General features: G+C 51.5%; 1 protein-coding gene across 1 annotated transcript in view; it reads right to left on the bottom strand.

The window, feature by feature from the left end:
* Window positions 1-27,310, bottom strand: part of CASC3 (CASC3 exon junction complex subunit) — a 300,787-nt gene that overhangs the window by 172,570 nt on the left and 100,907 nt on the right. Inside the window, exon 8 of the mRNA XM_086924376.1 lies at window positions 10,589-10,650. Within this exon, the coding sequence (XP_086780502.1) occupies window positions 10,589-10,650 (62 nt within the window). The remainder of the gene's footprint in view (window positions 1-10,588; window positions 10,651-27,310) is intronic.

The raw sequence follows: 27,310 nt of genomic DNA, 5'->3' as shown, positions 1-27,310 counted from the left end.
TTGGTACCTTTTATAAAGGACAGACATGTGGCCAGAGAGCAGCCAATTGGGGGTACAAGGTGCAGTTTTGGGAAAGAACACATGCCCTGGGACTGATTGGCAGGGACCCAAGGCACATAAAGTCAAAGAGCATCAGTACTCTGGCTAAAAAGTGTGTGTGTGGGGTGGGGGGTCACTGCAACAGAAACCCAGCTTCCTACAGTAGGTAGCCAGGAACCTGATTTCAGTGTCTGGAAAGCACCTAAATACTAGACTTAGGGGAGTAACAGGTAAGTATCAATGGGTTCCTTACCTGGGTTGTCTACACCCACTATGAGACCACCCTCCTATGGGAGGGAGGCTTAGCCCTAATTCGGACTGGATACGTCTCACCAACTTTGGAGATGGTGGGAACTGAAAAAGGTGCTTTACTACGCCTCCAGCACCTGAGGGGTGGAGATGGCAAAGGGGGGCACTCCTAATCTGAATAAGGTTTACCACAGGTTCTTCCACCAAAAGTGGGGGTTTGAAACGGGGGCTGCCATCTGCTGCTAGCAGCAGAAACTGAAGAAGGATTACAAAGGCTGTAAGGCCTTTGATGCTGCCCTCTCTAGCACTGTGCTCCTCCTGGGGGAGGAGGTCTGACACCTCAGTCCAGGACGCGATTTGTTTCTGGCCTCAGAGATCCGAGGCCCGCGACCTAGGGGTCCAGAAACATGTCTGGTGGGGGCAGGCTGCCTAAAGCCAGTCAGAGACCACACCAGAATTGGAGGGTTTTCAGGGGCATCTCTGAGCTGTCCTTTGAGTACATGTTTTAATAAATCCAACACTAGCATCAGTGTGGGTTTATTAGGAGGAGTTGTTGGGTACCAAGCACTCCTGGGTTCAGTGACGCCATCATGGTAGTGGGGAAATAGAGTTGTCAGGTTTTTAGTCAATCTACTCTATGGCTTCCCTGGAATGTACAATATTAAGGAATAGACGTAAATATTGTAGGGGAATATCTGCCTCTGCAGATATGCCCAAACCTTCAATATAGTGCACCCTACCTTAGGGCTTGTAAGGCCTGCTAGAGGGGTGACTTACCAATATCTTTGGCGGTGCAAGTGGACATGGCACACAGGCAGTGTGCCATTTTTCACTGCACCAAGGCATGCAAGCTGCAGTGGCATGGCCTTGGTGAGGGGTCCCTGGGTAATATTTACTAGGGACTTACAGGGGAAGGAGCACTGGCACAGGGGACCTGGTTGGCAGTAACTCTACACTTACAATCGAAACCACGTCATTTTCCAGGAAAAAAGTGGCGTGTTAACCAAGACAAATTAGGCATTTTCTCACACTACACTACACTGTGAGCAGTGCAGTTTATATACAAGAAGTCTTGCAATACTGCTGTCTGAGCTGTGCCTGAAGGGGACAGGCAAATGTGACTGCTGCATTGCTTTTCCACATTTTTAGGTGGAGCCTAGTCAGTGCATGTGCTGTCACAAGACCTGTAGTAAACAGAATATGGAAGGTAATCTCGCCAGCCACTTGACATTGGTTCACTCTGGCGTTGCTCTGCTTAGCTGGCTCACTATTGGCTGGTGATCCGATATGTCACTTCTGTTTTGTAGGAAGCAGCACCGACCAACTACAGTTTAGTTACTCTGTAGGTCAGTATCTCTTTCGTTTTGGGACTACTTAGTCTTCGCAGTGTCCCTGGCCTCGTAAACAAATACTTGCTATGTCCGAAAAGAAACTGGCCGCCAGTTGTCACGCTGCCGGTTGTTTTCCCAAGGGGCGCACCTCTCGCGCCAAAGGCGCAGCACGTCTCACTTTCCACGACAGGTCGCGGGTTTGCTGTTATACCGCTAGAAAGAATGCACAGTTTGGAAGTTGGCCATCTGTAAACTGCTAACCTTGCAGTTCGTTCTGGCCACCTCTGCAAAAAATACATGTTCATGAGTTCGTAGGCAGAATTAGCCGCCTGCCCTGTGCCTGGTCCCATTGGGACCGACTGCCCGAGTCCATCACACTCCACTTTGAATAAACCATTTCAGCTGCATCTCGTGTTGCAGCCGATAAAAAACAGAGAGTTAGATATATATGGTGCATGCTTGTTACCTGTCTAGAGGAACTATGCAGGGGCTGGTGGAACTGGCTGAAAGCGGTGGTATCATGCCTTTCACGAACGAGATACGATGCCGTGCTCTCCCTTTGCGTTCATTGTTAGTTTGTTTCTTTTCTACATCGATTTATAGAAGAGGATTATAGTGTACTTCCTGGAAGTGTCTGCAATAAATTTGTCTGGACTCTCTTAAGGGTATGAGAATACGTTAGCACCTAAAACATAACGCTTAAGTATTTTCACGTTTCTTAAAAATAGAGTGTCTACTTTTTGGATAAACCTATTTTAACGTGGGTGGAAGAGTGGGCAGTGTTCAGGTGATTTAAAAAGAAAGGCCTTGCACTAATGGGTCTGCTCCTGCCCAACATGCGTCTGCTCCGGTGTGCATGTATGAGTGTGTGTTGTATGTGCCACAGGCTTGACCCCAGCTGCACGCAAACTGTTGGCACTGCAGTTTGCACACTTAGCCTCCTCCTGTGCCCACAAGCTCGCCCCTTGACTAAGAGGTGCTGCTTTCTGGAAGTGGCTAAGTTTAGCTCCGGGGGCGCACTCTGCAGGGCAGGAGGGCAGGGGGAAAGTTCATAGTAGTCCGTCGCCCTGCTGAGACGTGCAACTGTCACCTCGTTCCGCAGTGATGAATGGTCAGCCGTTTAGCAGTGGCCAGCTGAACTCTGCGGGTGAACTCGCCCCTGTTCCTGCAACTCGCCCCGAACAGGGTGTTGTTTTAGGGACATCTACAGAGGATTGACCCTGTCACTCAGGGGGCGCCATTAGTGGTGCATTACTTCGAAATCTGAAGGAAGCGGGGACAGGAAGGGCTCAAATACACACTGATCGAGAAAAGCAAGTTTCACTTAGGGTAATAATAGCGGCTGCTCAAGAGTATTTTGTGCTTGTTTGCAGAGCTAAGCGTGGCTAGGGTATTCACTTAACCAGCATTAGCCCACTGACTGGAACACACTCCCTCGGTGAGCTAGGAGCGGCTAGGGTATTCACTTAACCAGCATTAGCCCACCGATTGGAACACACACCCTCTGTGAGCTAGGCGCGTCTAGGGTATTCACTTCACCAGCATTAGACCACTGGCAGAACACGCGCCCCAGGTGTGATGGTACAGTGGTGCCCATTGCTCCGGGAGAAGAGCTCTCTGTGCAGCCCTAGATGTCAGCTTCTGACGCAGGCAGAAATATGTCCAGGGAATTTAATGAAAGGATTCACGGCTTGCAACATTTACATCAGCAGGCCAAAAGCCTTGTAATGTTTCAAGTTCATCAGCTGATATTTTTTCCATCTCACATTTTTTTTGGGCAGTTTTATGTTGCGCAAACTCGACCCGAAAGTATCAGTGCGCTTTACATTAGCACCAGTTGCATTACAGATGGAAACATGAATTTTTAGGTCGAGCCTAGACAGCGCCTGTGCTGTCGCAAAACCTGTAGTACACAGAATATGGAGGGTAATCCCGCCTGCCGCTCGATATTGGTTCACTCTGGCGTTGTTCTGCTTCGCTGTCTCTAGTGAGTAAGCTAGCCTTCACAAGGCTTGGGGTGTGAGTGGGATTCCATTTTATGATTATTAAACAGAAGAGGCGAATACCCAAATCAGTGGTTATGTATGCAGGTATAAACTTCTCTTGCCATCACAATGCCTGTGACACTCATCCAATGTAAATACACTGGCATTTACAATGCCAATACATTAATCTTGCGCAAATGCAAGGTTTTACCTGGTAGTGCAAAATGACAAAAGCTTGCATAGATGAAGAGATGGACCTTGCAACTTGCACAGAGTCTGTGTATTCTGTGTGCATTAGATAAGCTAGAATTCCTGTTATGAATGGTGTTTGTATGTAGATTTGTGTTGCTTATAGTATGGTGCATGTTATAGGAAGAAAAGAAAACAAGTTACTTACCTGTAACTTTAGTTCTCCAGTATTGGAAGCTTTCATAGATTCACATGCCTGAATCATTCCCAGTCGTCGAGACGGGAGTCTCCGGTATATAAAAAAGCAGTGCTTAGTAGTATAGCAAACTGAAAAGAGGCCTAGGCCCATTTCCCTTTTGCAACCCATAGCCTTTGTTATGTAAAAAATGCCCAAACTTTTCCCTGAACAAATCAGAGCTCCTCACCCTCTAGAACCCTCCTGAGAGAACCTTGTGCCCCTCAGATTTTTCGCGCACTTGTGCATATAACACTTTTTGTGCTAAATCCGAGGTGAGCCTCTCAGGGGAGGAGGGAGGGTGCATGTGAAGCTATGAAAGCTTCCAATACTGGAGAACTAAAGTTACAGGTAAGTAACTGGTCACATGCCTGAATCAGAATAGCAAGCAGTGAGATTACAAAGCACATTTCTCTAAATCATTTCATAATCATGCAATACAACTTGAAAAACCAAGCATAACATATAAAATGTGACTTTGTAACAACAAGAGAACGTACGGATGGAGGGATGGAAAAAAGGCTTAACGTTACTGGATGATATTCCGCAGTACCGCCTCTCCCACCGCCGCATCCGACTCTGCAAATGCCTCCAAGCAGTAGTGCCTGGTGAAGGTGTGCGTAGATGCCTAGGTCGCTGCTCTGCAGATATCCTGGATTGGCACTCCTCCAAACAGTGCAGTGGATGTGGCCACTGCCCTCGTGGAATGGGCACAAACTTGTGCATTCAGAGGCTTTCCAGCAGCTTGATGCCAGTAGATAATCGCACTGGAAATCCATCTGGCAATTCCCCTCTTTGACAGCGGGAAACCTTTCCTGGGTGTGCTGAAAGCGACGAATAAATGAGAAGATTTGCGAAAAGCCTTAGTTTCTTTCAAGTAAAACTTCATACATCTTTGAACGTCCAGTGAGTGCAACACTCTTTCAGCTGCTTTTGAAGGGTGAGGAAAGAAACATTTTAACACCAACAGCTCATACAGATGAAAATCAGTTGGCACCTTAGGAATGAACTTCGGGTTCGTCCCGAGAATCATCCTATCCTCTTGAAACTGTAAGAAAGGCTCCTGAATCGTGAGCGCTTGTAGTTCACCTACTCTTCTCGCTGAAGTCAATGCAATGAGAAGAGCCACTTTCCAGGACAAGAACTTAAGGTCCGCCCTGTTTATCGGTTCAAACGGTGGTTTCATCAATTGCGAGAGTACTATATTCAGATTCCATAGTGGTGGTGGAGGCTTTACTGGGGGAAAGACTGAATATCCCCTTTATAAATTGCTTGATGATCCTCAATGACCATAAGGACGGGCCTGACCTCCTGTAGCGGGATAACGCAGCCAAATGCACCTTGATGGAAGCGTGTGCTAATCGTGACTTTGCTAATAGCAGAATGTAAGGTATAATTTGATGAGGTGCAGCAGTAAGAGGGTGAGCGTTATATCTCTTACAAAACCTCTTCCATTTCATCCTGTAGGTTTTGTTGGTACTCGCCGCCTTGGCTTTGGACAGGATCTCCCTACATTCTTGTGAGATGTTCAGATGACTAAACTCAGTGTTCAGGAGAAAGGCTGCTAATCGCAAGGATTTCGGGTCCGGATGGAGCACCTGACCCTTGGACATTGTCAGAAGCGATGGAATTGGAAGCAACCGAATTGGACGGTCCTCCGACAGCAGCAGCAGTTCCGTGAACCAGTGTTGTCTGGGCCACCACGGGGCTACTAGGACCATCCTACACGGTTCTTTCTTGATCTTCACCAGCGGCCGGGAAATTGGAGGAAAACCGTAGGCAAAGACGCCGGACCATGCCATGGAAAACGCATTCCCCCCAGATCCCTTCTGGGGAAGCCAGCTTGCGAAGTACTGGCATTTCCTGTTTTCCTTTGTAGCGGAGAGGTCCACTATCGGTGTTCCCCATCTTCGAAAGATGCTGTCCAGGATCCCCTGATCCAGCTCCCATTCGTGGCAGGAGGATTTGAGCCTGCTGAGAGTATCCGCCTTGACGTTTTGATCCCCCGGGAGGTGTTCTGCTGCCAATGATATTCCTTGCTGAAGAGCCCATTTCCATATCTCCTGGGCTTCCTGAGACAGGGAGAGAGATCTTGTTCCCCCTTGTTTGTTTACATAGTGCATCGCCGTAGTGTTGTCTGTTCTTACCAACACCAGCAAACCTCTTATCCTTGGTAGAAAAGCTTGTAATGCCAAGCGGATTGCTCTGAGCTCCAGCAGATTTATGTGTAATTGCTGCTCGTGCACCTTCCAACGACCGCTGACTTGAAGGTCCTGAAGGAAAGCTCTGCATCCTTCTAGCGACGCATCAGTCGTCACCACTACAGGAGCCGCTCTTGCCAGAAACGTCAGACCTTGAGACACATTTCCTTTTTGTGTCCATCACTCTGCTGCCTGTACCATCACTGGTGTCGCCCACATTGTGTAGTCTAAGGATCCCTTCACTTGACGCCATTGGAGATCGATCAGCTCCTGCCATGGGCGCATCCTTAACCTGCAGCAAGGCACCAGGGGAATACAAGATGACATCATGCCCAGCAAGGATTTTTACCTGCGGACTGAAAGACTTTCTTTTTACAAAGTCTTGGAAGAGGGACACAATCCTTAGTTGCCTTTCTTCGGAGGGAAACGCCTTGTTGCAGTCCGTGTCTAATATTGCCCCCAGAAATGTGATCAATTTTGTTGGGTGTAGGTTTGACTTTCCCTCGTGGAGAATCAATCCCAGTTTGGCGAACAAGTCTATGCAGCCCTGTGTTGACGCTCTGGCCTGTACTTTTGATGGTGCTTTGACTAACCAGTCGTCGAGGTAAGGAAATATTTGATGTTTTTGCTTCCTCAACACAGCCGCTACTGGAGCCAGGCATTTCGTGAATACTCTCGGCGCTGACTACAAGCCGAATGGCAGTACTCTGAATTGGTTTGGTCTTCCGGCTACTAAGAACCGAAGGTACTGTCCGTGTGCAGAATGGATCGGCACGTGAAAATATGCGTCTTGTAGGTCTAATGTAGTCATATGATCTCATGGGTTCAATAAAAGAAGGATGTCCTGCAGAGACACCATCCTGAAACATTGCTTCTTGAGATAGGTGTTTAAGGATCTGAGATCCAGAATGGGGCGCCATTGGAGCTTGTTTTTCTTGATAAGAAAAAACCTTGAGTAAAACCCCTTGTTTTCCTGGGCTTTCGGTACCGGTTCTATTGCTCCCTTTCGGAGCATTGTCCAAATCTCCTGCCGGAGTTGATGCAGATGGTTGGCTCTCTGGTGCATCGGTGGCGGACAAGGGGGCGTTTGAAGAAATTCTAGGGTGTGACCGAATTGAAATATTTGGAGGACCCACTGGTCCGTTGTTATTTTCCGACAATTGAGAAGATAGTGAGCAATCTTTCCATCCAGGGCAGCATCTAACATAGCCGGAAGATGGAGGTTGTTATTGCCGACGGGTGTCCATCGGCCACCCCGTCCTCTTGGAGTTGATTTTGTATATCCTCCTGATTGAGGCAGATTGTACTGTTGACGGTAAGCCAGCGATGAGGCCGAATAAGAATAATATCTCCCTTGTTGGTATCCTCCTCTATACGAGGACTGTCCTCTACCCCTGGAGCCACAAAAAAGGGTTTTCCTTTATTGCAGTGTCCCCAGAGCCTTTGCCGTATCAGTATCCTTCTTGATACTCTGCAGAGTATCATCAATATGCTTTCCAAATAGATCTTCTCCATTGAAAGGGAGGTCTAAAATTTTGTTTTGCACCTCCGGCCTAAACGCCGTTGCTCGCAGCCATCCTTGCCTGCGCAGGACCGCTGCTCCTCCCAAGGATCTAAAAGCTGTGGTCGCTATTTCCATAGCGCAGTCTATGACTTCTGCCGAAGTCCTCTCCCAGGAGAATCTTCTTCGCCTCCTGCCTCTCTGGTTCCGGCACCTGGTTAATGTATGGAGACAGGTCACACCACATTTGCCTGTCGTACCTTCCCAAGATAGCGAGGGCATTAGCTGCTTTCACCAGCAGAGCAGACATTAAGGAAAACCGTTTTCCTGCATTATCCAACCTTCTGCCCTCTCTGTCCGGAAGTGTTGTGATCGGAGCAGATGGGTTCCTGGATTTCTTTTGTGCCGCCTGAGTAATCACAGAATCCGGTTTGGGATGACCCAAAAGGCAAGCTGGAGCATCAATAGGTGCCTTATACTTTTTATCCAGTCTGGCCAGAACCGGCGTCACCGTAGCTGGCGTTTCCATGACCTTTAATCCTTCCTCCCAAATGTGAGACACTATAGGCAGGGATCGCACAGATTTCCGATTAGAGTCCTTGAAGTCATATAAAAAACATTCCGCTTTCTCCTCCGTCATGGACAGTGCAAATCTCTTCGTGGTTCTTTCCATTAAATTATGAAAACCACCGATGTCCTCCGGTGGAGAATCTACTGGCCTCGGCGTAGGAGTTGAAGGTGAGGGGATGAGATAGTCATTCCATTCTGCACTTGGTTCTGCAATCTCCCCATCCTCATGATCGTCATCCGAGGTATCGTGATGTGACGTCTGTGGTGGAGACCTAGCAGTAGGTTCCGGCAAAATCTCTCTCCTACGTACCGGTGTCCCTGGTACCAACCATGGACGCGGAGTAACCTCAGGGACTTGCTGAGTGGCTGGAGTCGCTGGGTATCTCCTCCTATAATCCTCCAACATGCCCTGGAGGTCCCTCAACAAAGAGGATGGCACATTTTTCATCTCCTCACGTCGCTGTTGGCTATATCGTGCTGTTCTTGGGGATGTTCCTGAAAACCCCCATATTCAACAGAATCCACCTCCTGGTACTTGACCTGCAATTGCGAAGGGCTACTCGCAAACCCATATTCGTCATCTTCCTCCTCCGAATCTTCCTCTTCCAGCAGGTGAGATGGCACCAATGGAGAGACCTTGCTCGGAGATGTAACTTCTGGTGTTATAGGCTTTTTCCAAGGCACCAATCTTTTCTCTGGTGTTTTTCCCCTCGTCGACGAGCCCGTCGACGAGATTCCCATTGCCATCGTCGACCAAGTCATCGTCGTAGTCACCGTCGACGCTGTCCTCGTCTATGCTCCCGTCGACGTAGTCGTCCTCGTCTATGCTCCCGTCGACGTTCCAGTCGTCCATGCTCCCGCCGTCGACGCAACCGTCCCTGATGCGCTCGTCGACGCTCTCGTCGACGGTAAAACCGTCGACGATATCGCCGTCGATTGTGAAATCGTTTACGCTGTTTTCTCACCAGCTTTAACATCATCTTTCTTAGTCTACGACGCAGGTGTTTGTCGTCGTCGTTGACACCTTTTTCGTCGACGGTCCTGTAGACCGTGTTGAAACAATGCCTTTCTCCTCAGAAGGCGCAGAGGAAGTCCGTTTGATGGTAATCTTGATTTTCTGAGGCGATTTTGGTGGATAAGATACGGATTTCACTTGTTTTACCTCAGAAGCAGAACCCTTCTTCCTCTTAGCTTTAACTGAAGGGGCTTTTGAGGGACTGCACCCTGAAGACCCTGGGGTGGTCTTTTTTGGGGCCTTCTCAGGTCTTTCTCCTGAGGAATGTGTCTGAGATCTACTTCTCTTCTGAAATCTCTTAGACGCCACAGACTCCTCTCCTCACTCTCACTTGAGAGGATTTCTTTTCTGGCTTTAACCTTCTGGACCCAGATCTGCAGCCTTCCCTCACGATCCCTCAAGGTTTTATTCGAAAAGGTACGACATACCTTACAATCTGCTGCCTTATGGTCTGGATAGAGGCAGTATATGCAATCTTTGTGAGGGTCATCTGTATAAAGCCTCTTCTTAGAGCAGGTGGAACAAGCTCTAAATAATCCCTTTTTCTCCTTCTCCGACATAGTAGACGAAATTAGAGTATGAAAAACCTCAAATATTAGTCAAAATACTGTTGAAGTAAAGAGTTTGAGCAGAGCTCAAAGGAGACTCCCTAGCACAACGTGCAGTAGATAAATCGGAGGGGCAGAAGGTTCTCTCAGAAGGGTTCTAGAGGGTGAGGAGCTCTGATTGGTTCAGGGAAAAGTTTCGGCCTTTTTTACATAACAAAGGCTATGGGTTCCCAAAGGGAAATGGGCCTAGGCCTCTTTTCAGTTTGCTATACTACTAAGCATTGCTTTTTTATATACGGGAGACTCCCGTCTCGCCGATGGGGAATGATTCAGGCATGTGAATCTATGAAAGTTCCAATACTGGAGTAAACTGCACATCTGCCTCTGCTTTACCAGACACGTGTGACGAAAGAGCGCAACTTTGCTTATCGTATTGTATCTGGTTTGTTCATTTTTCACTACACCAGCCCATGCTCTATTTTACTTTTGATTCTGTATACATGCTGCTCCTAGTAATGATGTACGGGTTTGAGCAAATCTTGCACTGCTTCTGCCAATGTTGTACCCATTCTCAGTGGGCTAGAGGGAACTTTCCCTACTGCTGCCTATACTGTGTGGGCATGTTCTGTAGCTGTGCACACTCTTTTGGAATTAGAGAGGCTCAAAAAACATCTTCATATTACAAACACCAACACTGCTGCCTCCGTCAATGCACTTTCACTTACCATTTCTTCTAAGCGGTTGAACTGAGGGGGTCCGCCTCCCATGTGTATATGGTTTGGGATTCCTTAAATACAGAAAGTAAAGGGTCATAGTCAGGCTTCAGGATCAACAAAGCTCAACAAGGTGTGAATGTATGTTTGCATAAATGTGCAATTTAAAGAAAAATACAATATCTAGAGCAGCAATTTTGCAACTGGTTTTCTTGGTTTTTTTTGTATGCCTACATTACTGCGTGCATAAATGCTCAGTCTATAATGTATCTACCTGTGATGATAAGATGCATGCATTGGTTTAGATTCAAGAATCTAGTTTGTCACAGTACAGAACAAGCTACATACCTTCAGTAATACTTTTTTTGGTAGAGACTAACTAGCCACAGATACCTCACCTTTTGAATATTCCCCAGGTGTCAGACTGGATCTAGAAACGTTTCAGTAGAACAGCTGCGTGGCAGAAGGTGGTGATTTGAAGCAGCACACTGGTGAATTCTCCTTCGGAAAAGGCGAGTGAGGCTAATATAGGCACCTCTCTAGCGCACTGATATCAGTTGCTTTTAAGAGTATTGATGACCCCAGATAAAAAGCCCCCTTTTAGACAGTGTACATATTCCTATACTTGGGGTCTTGTTAATGGATAGAGCACAATCAAAGAACAGGAAGGATGACAACAAAGTGTAATCACCCGGGCCCACCATCAGATGGCAATCTATGCACTAATGTGTGATCTGCAGCCCATATGCCTCGAACAGAGCGTTACTGAAGGAAAGTAACTTGTTCTTCTCACACTTCTAGTCACAGGTTCTTCACTTTTTGAATAGATAAAAAAGCAATACCTATTCATGGGGAGTCTGTGAGAGGACTCAAACCAGATACTCATGTAGGACCGCGTGGGCAAAATGCCCATCTCTGAGAACCTGTCTGTCGAGACAACAGTTCTTCGTGAACATGCTTATCTTCCTGGCACATGTCTAGGGTAGGGACTCTGTATGCTAACACAGTGGTAGCATCTTTGCCCTGGTCGATTATGGATTCAGTCCTTCTGGAAGCTACTTTTTAGCCAATGCAAATCAGATCTTTATGCAGAGCATGATTCAGCGGGAGATGGATCTTTTCTGCCTTGCAATTTTGCGCTTCAGAGAACCCCACAATAACCGGATCCTCCACCTGAGGCTTTTATTATGGTCTATGAAAAGGATCAGCGATCTTGTGGGTCCAAGCCATGGAGACTCCTTCTCCTTACAGGGGCGAGGTAGATGGTTTGATGGAATGGCGGCACAACTTACGGCATAAAAGATACCAGAGTATGGAGAATCAGTCAGTCTAGTATGAAAGTAGTGTAAGGTGGAATAACAGAGCTTGAAGCTAACTTGTGAGAAAGTGCCATCTTTCTTGCATGGGTATGCTCCCACTTTTTTCTGACTGCTGATGTGCTTTGACTGAGTGTGCCCTGGGCTCCTGCCAACCAGGTACCCAGGGCCTGTGTTCCTTCCCTAAAACTGTGTTAAAACTAAAACCCAATTGGCATCTCAGGCCACCTGTCAGCCCCTAGTAAATGGCACCCTAGGTATGTTGACCAGAGGAGACCCCTAAGGGCTGCAGCACTTATTGTGCCACCCTTACGGGCCCAGTACCCTGGTACCCACACACTGCCTTTGCAGGCTGAGTGCCTAAGTACGAAACTAAACAAAAAGTAGACATGGCAGACATCCCTGTGTGCCATGCCACAAACCCACTGCCCAGGCATACATCAGTCGCCCCTCGAGCTTGGTGCCCTATGGCAGTGGTGAGGGAACAGGTGCATAAGCCCTGTGCTCCTACAGTACCCAGGAATGTAAACTGCTACGGGGTAACCCATTGCCCCTCAGTACCTGGGCAATACCATTTAGTATATACAATGGTTCTGTCGGGTATGCAACCCGATTACTTCAAAGTGTGAATGAATCATGCAAGATATTTGTTAGTCGAAGCTTACTTCAATCAAGACTCTACTGAAAATATTATTAAATGCAAATCCAACCCAACAACAAGGTAACAGTAAAAGAAAATGTATCTATGAATTATTCTTATTCTTAAACACCCTTTGTCAATACATGAAGAATAATGAAAGAATCAAGTACATTTTGCTAAACGGCGCATCAAATAAAGTGAGCGTGCTTTTGAGTGCGTAGTGACATATTGTGCACTGGTGACATAAGATTAATCCAGTATGCCACTTCAGTTGGATTGTGTTTACTGTCAGTAAACACAAGCCAACGGAAGTGGAATACTGGATTAAATACAATTGATTATCAAACTGGCCAAACGATCCCCGGAGTAGCGATCCATAGGGTGGAGGCAGCAGACCTCCTGCCAAGCGGGCTCTCGGTTCATTCCCCTACCACCCTGGATGTTTGCATGGATAAAGGGCGGCAACCATTCAGGTGGCACCTACAGCAGCCAGACTACCAGAAACATATGGGTGAGGCCATCGCCCACTTCCTGACTGAGAATGTGGGATCTGTGGTGGAGGTGAGCACAGTATGGGAGTCCATGAAGCCAACACTTAGAGGGGTGGATATAGCATGGTGCGCAGCAGCGGGGAAGAAACGCAGGGAGGACCTGGTTCGGGCTGAGGCCAAAATTGCAGCATTAGAGCTCCTAGGGAGTACGGAGGATGGGGCGCACGCGGCGGGGCTGCTCCTCCTGGCACAGCAATCTGATGCGTCCATGCTGATGGATGAAGCCAAACGGATATGGCTTGCTAGACGCAGCCGGATCTACCAATGGGGGGATAAATTCGGGTCGATGCTCCACCGGCTCTGTCAGGGCACGTTCCAGGCCCAGCCCCTGCCTCGGATATTAGATGAGGGGACCCCGGTCCCGGATCCCCCAGCATTGGCAGAAGGATTTGCCGCCTATTACGCTAGTCTATATGCCCCGAATGAATGTCTCCCCGCCGACGTAGTGGATAAATTCCTGGCTGATCTGCCGCCACGCGCGGTTTCGGATGAGGTGCGGGATCGTCTGGAGCTCCCATTGACAGAGGAGGAACTGGGCACAGCACTGGGCGAGCTTAACACTGGTAAGGCGCCCGTGCCCAACGGGTTCCCCAGTGAATTCTACAGGAAATACCACGTGCAGCTCGGGTTCCACTATAGAGTGGCTGTGGAGGAAGCTAGGGAGCGGGGCAGCCTTCCCCCTGACTGGCGACACGCAGAAGTGGTTGTCTTCCACGAGCCTGGCCGTCCCCCAGAGCAACATGAATCATACTGTTGGACAGGCCTCGTGAAGGGCTCGCTCCCTCCCCGCATGACAGAGCCCGGACGCCGGCTCTCCCGGTGTCACCAGAAGAACGACCCCGACAACCCACAGAAGCAACCCACAACCCGTCCCCCACGGGACGCCTGCTCCCGAACATCTCAGTACCACGGGCCCAGGCCACCGTCAGCACCATTGCCCGGCCCAGCCGCCATCTTGGACACTGCACCACGAGGACGCGTGGCCTCAGCTCGACCCCAACCCTGGGCCTCGCCAGGCCCCGACATCGAGGCACCACCATCCACCCAGGAGGTGAACGGACCACTTGGCAGGTCAATGGGAGAGAGGAGTGTCGATGGCTCTCCCCCGCCAGGTGCCATTAAAGCAAAGATTCTGGCCAAAACGCTGGCCAATCGACTCCTACCCTATGTGGCTGATCTTATCCACCCAGACCAGGCTGGCTTTATGCCCCAGATGGCGACCAGGCATAACATTCGAAGAGCGCATGTGGCACGGGCAGCAGTCCGGGGAGCCGGCGGCGCTCCTGTTGGCCGATATGGACAGGGCGTTTGACTCGCTGAGCTGGGTGTATTTATTCGCCGTCTTGCCGCGGCTTAATTTGGGTCCCCACTTCCTGTCGTATATACGGCTGCTGCATACCGACCTGACTGCCTCGGTCAGGGTGGCAGGGGCTATCTCCTCCAGATTCAACATTGGGCGAGGCACCCGGCAGGGCTGTCCCCTCTCGCCCTTCCTTTTTGCCCTCGCCATGGAGCCGCTGGCCGCATGGGTGCGCATGGACGCGCAGCTACGGGGGTTCGAGTGGGATCGGGACCTGTCCGACAGAATTGCGCTATATGCGGATGATGTCCTATTTTTCCGAACAGATATCAACAGGTCAGGGCCGCGCCTCATGGAAATCATGCAAATCTTTGGCAAGACGTCAGGGCTCTACATGAATCACCTCAAATCCACCCTCTGGGTGTTGGGGGGACATTCACAGGCAGGGGACTGGGCCTCAGCGTTACAGGTCCCAGCAATATCCTGGGAGCGGAATGTAGTGCCGGTGTGGGAGCGGGCTCGAGCAGATATTAAAACATGGTCCCGCATGCCGCTGACCATTTATGGCAGGTCGGCTATATTTAAAATGGTGGCCCTCCCCAGACTGCTATATTAACTGCAAGATCATCCCTATCCCATTCCCTCTCCTTGGTTTCGGCAGGTGAACGCGGTGTTAGGACAGTTCCTCTGGGCCGAAGGCGCAGTACGGGTTGCGGTGCGTACTTGTTTTCTCTCCTTCTACTGTGGTGGGTTAGTGACCTCTGATATTCTTTCCTACTATTAGGCATCCCATCTCCTTGTTTTAAATGATTGGTGGTACAGGGATAGGGGAGACCCGGCATCCGCTCTGGAGCGCCTCCTGATGCGTGCCCATACGCTTCACACTATATTATATGCAGCGCAGATTCGGAAGACGTTACCACCTGATACGCAGTTAGTGTTTCAGATTTGGAGGCATGCCCTGCGGCGTATGGGTTTGTGGAACACACTGACAGGCGAAACTCCCCTCTGGCGCAATGGTTGATTCCCCGGTCTGGATGCTCTACAGGGTTTCAGAGGTTGGGACAGCATTGGAATCTCCACACTGGGGGATGTACTGTCAGGGGTGACCCTTAAGTCCTTTCGGGAACTTAGCCAGGAGTTTGGCATGCCCCCAACTCAGTTCTTTAAGTATCTCCAATTCCGTCATGCCCTCGCCCCGTGCCTGGAGGGGTTGGAATCACTCCCTGAGTTTAGCCCTCTGGAGGCAAAGGTGTTTATGGGAAACCTGGGGACCAAAAAAATATCTCACGTATACCAATCTCTAGTAACGTATTGTTCCCCCTCGCTACAGAAGCTATGGGAGTCCTGGGAGGCGGATGTTGGCGAGTTGGAAGAGGAAGATTGGAGGGAGGTATTATACAGTTCAAATACCTTCATAGGGTATATTTTACTAGACAACGCTTATGGCGGGCAGGCCTGATAGCATCCCCGGACAGTCTACGTTGTGGGCTTGAAGTTGGGACATTCTTGTATACAGTGTGTAGCTGTCCTGTGCTGGCCAGGTTTGTTTTGGAAGGGGGTGTGGGACTGTCTGTCTGAAGTTCTGGGGTGGGAACTCCCCGTACGCCACAGCTGGGCCTCCTTCATGTGTTGGATGGGGTAGGAGGGAACATATACTAGAGGCATTTGCTTTTGTTGGCACTTACCCTAGCTAAGAGGGATGTGGCCAGAGGTTGGAAGAATACGTGAGCCCCTACAGTTGTAGCATGGAAGAGGGGACTCTATTTCTGCATGGGGTTAGAGCGGCCGATTTTTGTTACTTGGGTTGCCCGCGGAAACACTAAGGTTTGAAAGCGCTGGGCGGACTTTAGGGGCCTGTGGCTCGAGCCTCCGGCTGATCATGATCCTCTGGTGGATGTGGGTTAAGATGCTGGTGACGGGTGCATGCACTTGGTTTAGATTCCATGTAATGAAGTGGAGTCGAGGGATGGTGACCGTGCGACAGGGGCTGGAGGGGGGGGGGGGGGGGGGGGGAGGAGGGGGGCAGCGGGGGGCGGTTGGGGAAGTGGGAGGGTTGGGGTTGCTTTGATTGTATTTGCTTCTTTGTTCGATACTCATCTAAGCAGAACGTTGGATTGTACTCTATTTTTTGAATCCTAAATGTCCTGCAGCTATCTCTCGGTTACAGAGACCTGCGTGTTGTATGCAATCTCGAATAAAATTGTTTAAAAAAAAAATAAAACTAGCCTAACTATTCTTTCTCCTGTCCCCCCCTCCCCCCTCACTCACCTGTATATAAGTCACTAATCTTATGGCACCAGTGCACAATATGTCACTACACACTCAAAAGCACGCTGACTTTATTTGATGCGCCGTTTAGCAAAATGTATTTGATTCTTTAATTATTCTTCATGTATTGACAAAGGGTGTATATGAATGAGAATAATTCATAGATAAACAATTTACTGTTATCTTGTTGTTGGTTTGGATTTGCATTTAATAATGTTTTCAGTAGAGTCTTGATTGAAGTAAGCTACGACTAACAAATATCTTGTATGATTCATTCATACTTCGAAGTAATCAGGTTGCATACCCGACAGAACCATTGTATATACTAAATCCTACAGTACCCAGGGTCATTCCTGGGCGCTGTAAGTGCAGTGACGCCATTAAGAGTACATGGTGCTGGGAGGTCGACATTACGAACTCCACAGCACCATAATGGCTACACTGAAGACTGACAAGTTTGGTATCAAACTTCTCAGCACATTAAATCCACACTGATGCCAGTGTGAGATCTAATGAAAAATGCACCACAGAGGGCATCTTCGAGATGCCCCCTGAAACCTAACCACAATCTACGTCTGGAATGAGAGGCTGCCACACAGCAGACATGTTGCGAGATCCCTGGGTGGAGAGCCCCCCGCTCTGCTGGGACTGCAACAATGCATATCCTGGGCGAGGTGCTAGGTCTCCTCCCCCAGGATGGGCAGGGGGAAGCTTCAAAGGCCTGCTGCCTCTGTGAGCTTCTCCAGACCATTTGCTGTATCCAGCAACTGGCCCCCACCAGTCCTGACCCCACTCTGGCGGAAAGACTCGCGGGAAAAACTACGTCAGGAAGGGGGGGGTGCCAACCTGTGCCAACCCCACCCCTCAGGTGGGGGAGACTAGGTGAAGCATGGCCCCGGGCTCCGGACATCTTAAAAATGGGGAGCCCGGGGGGGCGTGGCCAAGCAGCATGGCCGACAGGACGTGAGCTCCACCAGCTCCGTCCCGAAGACCGCTAAAATCCTTTCAATTATCCTGCCCGGACCCTCCCGTTCCCGGGAAAGCGTGTCGGAGGGGCAGTGGTAGTCCCGCCGGACCTCCTGTGCCTGGTGGGACGGACCCGTGATCGGCAATCCGCCGTGAGAGACGAACTGGCTGTTCCTGGAGGCGGCGCCGGCGTGCTCTTTCACGCTGCGCCGCGGCTTGGGCCTGTACACTGGGCCGGACGGCGGAGGAGGCGAGCCCAGACCCCAGCCTGAGTGCGCCTCGGATGTCCGCCGGTGGCCTACCTGAGGATCCCCGACCCGGGACCGGAGGGCTGTGAGGAGGGGAGCGGGAAGAAGGTGCCGTCCATTTTGCGCGGCCTCGCTGGGCTGGAGTGCGGAGGGCCCCCCCCACCCCTTTTCTTGACCAGCGCTGCACGACCGATCGTCGGAGCGCCTACCCTTGGGAGTGGGGGATGTGGATGCCATTTGCCCTGGCCCCCCCTTGAGATGCTAAGGTGCGAGTGGGGCCCTGGACTGCTGTGGGCCTGCCTGGGTCCGACTGCGGAGCTATTGCTGTACCTGCACCTCCTCCCGCCGGTCTGTATCCTGCGCCCTGAGGAGGATCGGGATCTCTGCTACCGGTGAGGCATCGGGGGGGGGGGGCTCTCGGAGAGGTGTTGCTGGGCCCGAAGACGAGCGGCGCCCCTCCCCCAGCTGTCAGCCATTTTGGAGTTGGTCTAGAGCGGCCTCTTGGGGTTCGGTGGCGGCCGTTGGAGGAGTGCGTCTGTGCCCCGCTTTGCCCTGTTCTGTGGATTATAAGCGGAGCCCACGACCCTACGCTCTGGTGGCACCTGCTCTGTGGCCTGCACTGCCGACTGTGGTCTTACCGGGGCCCTGCCTACTGACCCTCCAGTGGGGCTTACCAGACGGGACCGGCCCCTACGCTGTATTGCCTCTTGGTTTGCTTGACCCGAACACTGCTTGCCCAATTTCCTCCGGCGCTGTGGTGTCGCATACCCTGCCTTGCTTGGGTGGCTTCTGGGGGCCACTCCTGATAGCACCGTGCGGACCCCTAAAGAAACACCTGGAATGGCGGGCCGGACTGGACGTGGCACTAAGGCTACCCAACCCAACACGATTACGCAGTACACCACCCCTCGCCTGCAGCCGCAGAGGATCACGCGCCAAACGGGCGCTGGAGATGGGGATGGGGAGCCGCTGGAGCCGTCCAGGGCGGAACTTCAAGGCTATACAGGGTTCGCACACTGCCCTGGAACGCCAAATTGAGACGGTGTCCGTGGATGTGAACCTTTTGAGGACAGACCTTCGCAAAGTAGCGGATAAAGTCTCGGACGCGGAGGGCAACATCACTCAACTGCAGGGGGAGGTTGCGTCCCTACAGAGGTCACTCTCCCAACTTACCTCTACTACCCGAGCACTGGAAAGGCGCGCCGAGGATGCAGAAGGTAGGGCGCGCCGAAGTAACATACGGGTCCTGGGGGTACCGGAACGGCTGGAGGCGGGGAACCCTGAACGATTCCTAGAGACCTGGATCCGTGAACATCTGTGTCCGAGTGGATTGTCCAGCGTCTTTATAGTGGAACGGGCGCACAGGGCCCTGGTGCCCCCCCCCACGACCTGGGGAAGCCCCTAGAGCCCTCAGCGCGAAAACCCTGAACTATAAAGACCGAGACTGCATCCTCAAGGCGGCGAGGGAGACGGGCCCCATATGATTGAGAACAGTCGTGTCTCCATTTATCCCGACTACACCCAGCAGGTGCAGGAGCAAAGAAAATCCTACTTGGGGGTCAAACAGAAGCTGCGCGACATGCAGCTACAGTATATGCTTTTATACCCTGCCAAACTCAAGGGCTGGGCACACTTCTTTGAGACGCCAGCGGAGGTGTGGGAGTGGCTCGAGATCAGAGGAGATGATCTGCCCCCGGGTGAGAGAGGGGGCTCGCGAGATGTCTGGGGGACTAGGCCGCAAAAACGACGGCGTGGCAGGAGAAATCGCCGTTCTGGATCCCGTGGTCCCCCTGAGACTCGACCCACGGTGGGACCGGATGGGGCCATCCTGATGGAAGTCTCGCCTGAAGGGACTGGAACAATTTTGCACGGGGCGGCCGCACCTGATGACATTTTGGTACCGGATACTTTGCAGGAGACGCCGGTGAACGCGGATTCTGCGGCCCCGGTGGTCCCGGAGACGGCCTTGCAGGCCCCAGACTTTAAATGATCCTTGCCCTGCCTCCATTGACTCTGCTGTGCGATTATTGTTATTGAGTGGCTCCATGTGGCCCGGCAGCTCTTTAGATCTCTGCTGGTCCAGCCTTGATGTTGAGGGCGATTGAACACTGATCGGTACCTCGTACTTGGGATCTGGGTTGGTTGTACTCCGAGTGGTGGGAGATGTGAGTGGGAGCTGTTCCTCCCGCATTGCTGACTACGGGGGGGAGGGATGACCGGGTTCGCATCAATGTGAGCATTGGGTCATGCGGGGAGCTCTGGGGGGGGGGGGGGGGTTTTGGGGGGTGCAGTTCATAGTTGTGTGGGTGTGTGATGTGTTGTGAGGGGTGTGTGGGGAGGCTGTGTACGTCCTGGCACCGGCAGGGGAAGGGCGGGTTGACAGGTTGGGTTGTTGTCGCTATCCTGCTCGTGGGTGGGGGAGGGGGGGAGAGTTATGCAACTGTTGCAATTTTGGGGGGGGAGGGGAGGGAAATGTTAAAGTATGTTGGTATAGGCATCATGTGTATCACTGTTCAGGCCCCTAGGAGACGGCATTTAGGCAGCAGACTGCATGGCCCGGCTGGGCGCTTACAGGAAACCTGGGATACAAATTCTTAACGTGGAACGTGCGTGGGTTGGGCACATGTACCAAAAGATATAGGGTCCTGTCCTTCCTTAGGAGGCATGGCATTTCGATTGCATGTTTGCAAGAAACGCATCTGAATTAGGAGGGGGCGCAAAAGCTGGCTAAAAAGTGGCGAGGTCAGGTCTTTCACTCTTCCTTTTCGACGTATGCGCGTGGGGTCTTGATGTGGGTAGCGCCGGGGTCCCCCTCGCGGTACAGTATGCGGAGGCAGACATTGAGGGCAGGTACCTGCTCCTGAGGGTGAAGTTGAATGGCAGGGACCTTACACTACTTAATACATATGCGCCTAATGTAGACGACGCGACCTTCTACTCACGAATGCAGGACGTCTTAGTGTCGGACGTGGACAGCCCTCTCCTGTGGTTCGGAGACTTTAACTGTATCTTGGACCCCGTCCTGGATAGGCATCCTCCCCGAGTGGGGACGAAACCTCGCATGACGGCGAGATTGCGCGAGGTCATGGCGAACTTGGGGGCGGTAGATGTGTGGCATCAGGGTCACCCGTCACAGAAACTGTACACCTGTTACACTCCTACACACGACACCCATAGCAGGCTGGATAGGGTCCTAGCCGCTAATATGGATGCGTCGTATTCCTTAAAGGTCACCCATCTGGCCCGCTTCCTGTCTGACCACTACCCGGTGTTGTGCGCTACGCAGGAAGTCGACCAGCCTTGCCGCCCCCGCACCTGGCGGATGCCTACAGACCTACTGCAGGACCCGCTGGGTAGAGAGCATGTGCAGACTACACTCACTAATTACGTCGAGCTGAACTGGGAGGGGGACGATGTGCCCCTGACGACGAAATGGGACGCTTTGAAGGCAGTGATGCGGGGTGAATGTATGGCTCTTACTTATGGGGTCCGCCAACAGCTGACTCGCGAACTGCGGGACGCTGAGGACGCCCTGCGGACTCGCCAGGCCTCACCAAATCCTGGGGAACCGGAACTGGCCTTGGAGCGGGAAGCCCAGGAACAAGTACACGATATACTTACGCGCCTCGATAGATTCACACTAGGTCAATTTAGACAGCGTCTCCACAGGGAGGGGGACAAATCCTGCCGCTTATTGGCCTAGATTTTGAAGAAAGAAACAGCCCCGGTCCGGATAGTTGCCCTGAGGGGCCCTGATGGGGTCATGGTGCATTCGGAGTCCGGTATACTGCGTGTTCTCAAAACCCACCTGCAGCAGGTGTACACGGCGGATCCGTGGGTCACGGAAGCATCCTATCAGCCTTACCTCCGGGGAGTGACTCTTCCGGCCCTTTCGAGAGAAGCAGCGGAAGAATTGGATGGGGCTTTGACCCTTCATGAAGTGCGGGTGGCTATGGCCGGCCTACCGAAGGCGAAATCCCCAGGAGGAGACTGGTTTCCTTCAGAGTTTTACCACACGTTCGGAGACGTCCTCGGTCCCCTCCTCCTCCAGGTCTTCCTTACGGCGCTGGAGGATGGAGCCCTTCCGCCCACAATGTACCAGGGAGAGATCTGCATGCTTCTAAAGCCGGGTGGTGATGGTTACGACCCCGCGGCATACCGCCTTATAACCATGATTAACACGGATGTTAAGATCCTGACCAAACTCTTAGCCGCTCGGTTGGCGCCGTTCATGGCCCGGTTGGTTCACCAGGACCAGTGTGGGTTTATCCCCGGACGCAACACCGCGATGAATCTGCGCCGATTAACCCATGTCATGCATGAGGTGCGCGGTAGGGAGGATCCCCAGGTCCTGGTTTCGATAGACTTGGCCAAGGCATTTGACACGGTTAGCTGGGGGTACCTGTCAGAGGTGCTTCAACAGGTGGGATTGGGGCCCGTGTTTCGCAAGTGGATCCAGATATTGTACCGGGCGCCTCGAGCCAGAGTCAAACTTGGGGCTGCACGCTCTGAAGACTGGGCGTTGGAGAGGGGCACCCGTCAGGGATGCCCCCTCTCGCCGCTTCTGTTCGCCCTGGCGATTGAGCCTTTGGCGGTGGAAGTCCGTACCACGATGTCCCAATGGGGAATCAAAGTGGGGAGTAATGTACACACTGTGTCCTTGTATGCAGATGATGCTCTGTTTTATTTAACATCTCCGCGAGACGCGCTACCGGTTTTGCTGCGGCTGCTGGACCATTTTGGTGCAGACTCGGGCCTGCTTATCAATGCAGGGAAGTCCCTGATCTTCCCTCTAGCGGGATGTAATGTGGACGCGCACGGGGACTTGCCACACCTGGGACTGCGGTGGGAACTGGAAGCCTTCCGCTATCTAGGGATACAGGTGGTGTCGTCAGACGAACAATTGCTGACCCGCAATGCAGATAGGGTAGTGCACTCCCTACAACAATCGGTGTCATTCTGGAACACATTGCCTCTCTCCCTGATGGGCCGTCTGGCGGTGGCGAAAATGGTGATGCTGCCGCGAGTGCTGTATGTGTTGCAGAATTCACTGTGCCCACTTCCCCCGCGGATATTCCGCACTCTTGATACACTTCTTACGTCTTTACTCTGGGCGGGCAGGCGTAGCAGAGTTGCCTTGCGCACGGTTGTCCGGAGCTGGGAGGAAGGGGGGTTGGAAGCGCCGAGATTTGACCTTTACTACTATGCAGCTCAGCTGTTGCCAGCTGCCAGGTGGTTCACGGATGCGGACACCTGGGAACTACGGCTCCTGGCGGGGAGTGCGGATGAGAGAACGGTACAGATGGCCCTGATGTGCGGCAGGAGCGCGGATGCGGCTCTGCCGTACATAGTGCGCCACACTGCAGCGTGTTGTGGAAAAAGTCCTACGGAGGGCCCCCTTTCACAGAGAGCTGCCGATATGGATCATGGCCCCAGTGGTGGAAATGGAGGTACACATGCCATTCCATGACTGGAGAGCGGGTGGGTGCGAGTTTTTGGCGGATCTCTACCCGGACGACACGTTTCTATCTATCGAACGGGCGACGGAGACGTTCAGACTCAGTGAGGGTCAGTTCCTACACTACAGGGGCCTCCATGCAATGGCGCGGAATACTTGGCCGCAATTCCCTGATGCGCCCCCTGTGTCCCATACCCTCAATATTATCCTTTCATGTGGTAGGGGCAAGAGGCTGATAACCCTATTGTACTCAGCCTTGCGGCAGGACTCCGCCCCACCGGTCCCACCGGCGTGGGCGGCCTGGGAGGCTGACCTGGGGATTGTTTTGGACCCAACACAGCGCAAACGCATTGGTACCCTCACCCGAAAGGTGTCGTGCAATGCACAGTTCAAACTGATACACTTTAATTTTCTACACATATGTGACACCGGTTGCCTTGAGGCGTATCGCCCCGGACAAGCGCGATGACTGCCCTAGATGTGGCGCGCCGGGTGCCTCCTTCCTTCATCTGGCGTGGGACTGCCCGTTGGTTAACGCCTTCTGGCAGTCGGTGGTGGCGCACATTCGCAAGGTTACTGAACTCCGGATGGAGCTGACCCCCCTTCAGTGTTTGTTAGCCTTGGTCCCCAAGCCCAAGAAATGTAATTTGTCCTACAAAATGTTACAACTACTTTTAGTACTGGCAAGGAGGAGGGTGGCAATCACATGGATGGGACAGAGGGCCCCAGAGATGTCGCAGTGGCTTAGAGATGTGGGGGAATGGTCCATGGCGGAGGAAACCTTCATGCAAACCGTGCGTAGAGATGTAAAGCTACAGGATGACCTGCTTGCGTGGAGAATGATGCGAGTGGTGGGAGAGGCAGCCGAGGATTCAGATGGCACCAGTGCGGAGTTGTTCACCCCTGGGGATACAGGATCGGAGGATGAGGGTGACGGGGAGGGAGGGGGGGAGGGCAGTGAGTTGGGAGAGTGCCTGGCCGTACACGCAAGTGTTGGATACAATTGGGAGGAATTGTGTTTTGGTATCTAGAGGTTTCATTCCTAATCTAAGTAACGATTGCTGTACTATCTGCCGATAGGAGTGCCATATTGAGGTGAACGAACTGTATACACATGTCTTAGTCCTGAATGCCGAAGTTTTTGGGGGGGGGGGGGGGGGGGGGGGAAGGATCCGTTGGGGGGTAATCGGTATAACAAAAAAAATATATATAAAAGCAGACCAGAAGATCCTGCCGCGCAGTTACATTGCTAGATTCATGGCCTGGCTTCCATGCTGCCACCTACCGCCGCCCGGCCTTCGGGTTGTGGGCTGATGGGCCGTGTGCACAGAAGTATGTTATTTGACGTAATGTCGTTGCTTTGTGGATGCTGTCGGCGCAACTGTTATATACTATCATTGTCTGCGACAAAAATAAAGTTAAAAAAAAAAAGATGGGGAGCCCTGCCCAATCACAGCTAGGCTCCTGCCCCCCTCCCACAGGAGAGGAGCAGGCTAGGGGGTCTACCTACCCCAGGACAGGGACCTATTGGTCCCTGCCCTTGCTTTACCTGTAACGCCCCTACATTTAGTATTTAGGGGCTCCCTGAACCTTCTTTCCTCAGATCACGATACGAAAAGAAGAAAGAAGATCAAGAGGAGGAAGACCCGCCGTGCAGCTGCTAACAGGACGACCACAACTGACTTGGCCCCAGCTCTATCCGCCTGTCGATCCTGGAACCTTCTCCTGCCTAAACTTTGGTGACTCTAGGGGACAGCAACCTTGGGACACCCAGGGGACCTGCCTGCCTTGACCCTCTTAAAGACTGGGATTCCCATCAGTAGAGGCTCTGCTGCAACAACACCCCTGGTGCCAGCCAGGAAGCTCTGGACCAGCCCACCCGGCACCCGCCGAGCCCGGCCTGTGCCCAAGTGATCCAAGACCACGAGGACATCCCCCGCCAACTGGGACCCAAAGTCCAGAGCCCAAAAACCCTCCTCGACGAACCAGACGACGCCTGCAGACTCAGAACCAGGGGCCCCTCCAACCGCTACCAGCTGAGGGTAAGCTTTCCCGAAACCTAAAGACACCCCTGCACCCAGCGCCCTACAGCCCCCTGTTCCTTCCTTTGGGGTACCTACCTGGGCTCCAAGATCCCGACTCACCTCTCGAAGTGGTGGTCGCCCCTGAAGAATCTCCGTCCCCGAGCCTGTAGCCTTTGTTCGTTTGTGACCTTTCCCATTGAATAACATTGAGCGCCCAATGGCTCAAAAGCACCCTGCCGCCCGAGTGCCGCTGGCCCTGCCACCTTTGCCCTATCCTACTTCCCCATTTGCCCCGAGCAAGTGACCAGGAGCCCTGCTCCCACAGCCGCGTGGCCTGCTAGCCAGCCAGCTGTGGGAGCGGGGCTCCTGGTCACTTGCTCAGGGCAAATGGGAAAGTAGGATAGGGCAAAGGTGGCAGGGCCAGCGGCACTCGGGCGGCAGGGTGCTTTTGAGGCCCCCTGCCCCTCATGGATAACATTGGACCTAACTACCTCGGCACCCTGCCGCCCCTGTGCCGCTGAGGGTGAACCAACTGTACCTACCGGACCCTGGGGGACCCCTGAGTCTATGCCCAAAACCTTAACTTCACTAGTTGAGTACTCACCTGGAAACCAGTAACTCACTAACCTGCCATTGGATAACATTGACTGGCTTGTCTCGAAAAATCTTCTAAGTGTGAAGTTTTGGAAACTTAAAATATTCATATAAAATCAACCGAATCCCGAAGTACTCACCTGTGATCAGGAGAGAAGCCAGTACTGTACCTTGTAGCCCAGTACTGAACCGCAAAAGTAATCCTTACCGGGTTTACAAGTAACCTGTATTTTCTCCATAGAAATCCATTGTCTGCTTTTCTAGGAAATTTCTTCTGTGTACTTTTGAAAACTCTAAATATTCTTTAAAAATCATACGAAATACTGAAACGAAATTACTTACCTGTTTTAAGTTGAGACCCCAGTGCTGGACCTAGGAGTCCAGTACTGGATTACAAAAGTAACGAGATCATACTTTACCTGCAACCTGAATTTTCTCCCATTGGATAACATTGCCAGATTTCTGTGAACTTTTAAAAGGGCTTTATATTCCTGGACAATCACTGCAATAACTAAAACGTTTTTACTAGTGGTTGCAGCTTATACCCCAGGACTGAATCTAGGATCCAGTCCTGGAACTACCAAAGTAATCTACAAAGTAATCAACTGTGTTTATATAGGAAAACCCATTGAGCTCAATGCTAAATTGTGTGTAGAATTGTGTTGCCTTCTGCAACCCCTGTACCTATTGTGTTTACAAAGTTTATTGCCTTTCTGCAAAGTACTCATCTGAGACCTCTCATATTGAGAACAGTATATTTTGATACCGGTTGGTTCTAAAAATAAAACAACTATATCTTTGATATAAAAACAATTGGCCTGGAGTTCAGTCTGAGTGTGTGAAACCTTTTGCTGACTGAGTGTGTAAAACAAATGCTTTACACTGTTCTCTGGTACTGCCTTACTGCTCGACCAAGCTACCACTTTGGAGAGTAAGGTCAGTCCTGACTTTAACCTCTGTTATACCTCTGGGGTTTGTGGACTCTATACACACTGTACCTTATTCTGGTCCAGTATATATAGAGTCACTTTCTCACATAACTCACTCGTGCCGATGTAATGGCAGCGAGGAACACAGTCTTGATGCTAAGGAGTCACAAGAGGCAGCTGTAAATTAGTCCAAATGGAGTGCACATCAGTTAAGTCAGGACCATATTATGATCCCATTGTGGCATAACAAAGGGAGAAGGGGGAAAACATTTTGTAGCTAACAAACGATTGGTAACCCAGGTAAAAAGGGCGCTCTGCAAATAAGGGTATAGTGCAAATTTCCAAATTATCTTGTTGGTGCTTCTAAGGAAAGGTGTGGTCACCAACACCCATCACAACCTACCCAGTAGGTCTACAAACAAATTAGTTTCCCTGAG

Source organism: Lissotriton vulgaris, chromosome 5, assembly GCF_964263255.1.
Source record: "Lissotriton vulgaris chromosome 5, aLisVul1.2, whole genome shotgun sequence".
In the NCBI taxonomy this organism is placed as follows: Eukaryota; Metazoa; Chordata; class Amphibia; order Caudata; family Salamandridae; genus Lissotriton; species Lissotriton vulgaris.
This window is presented reverse-complemented; position numbering and strand designations above follow the sequence as displayed.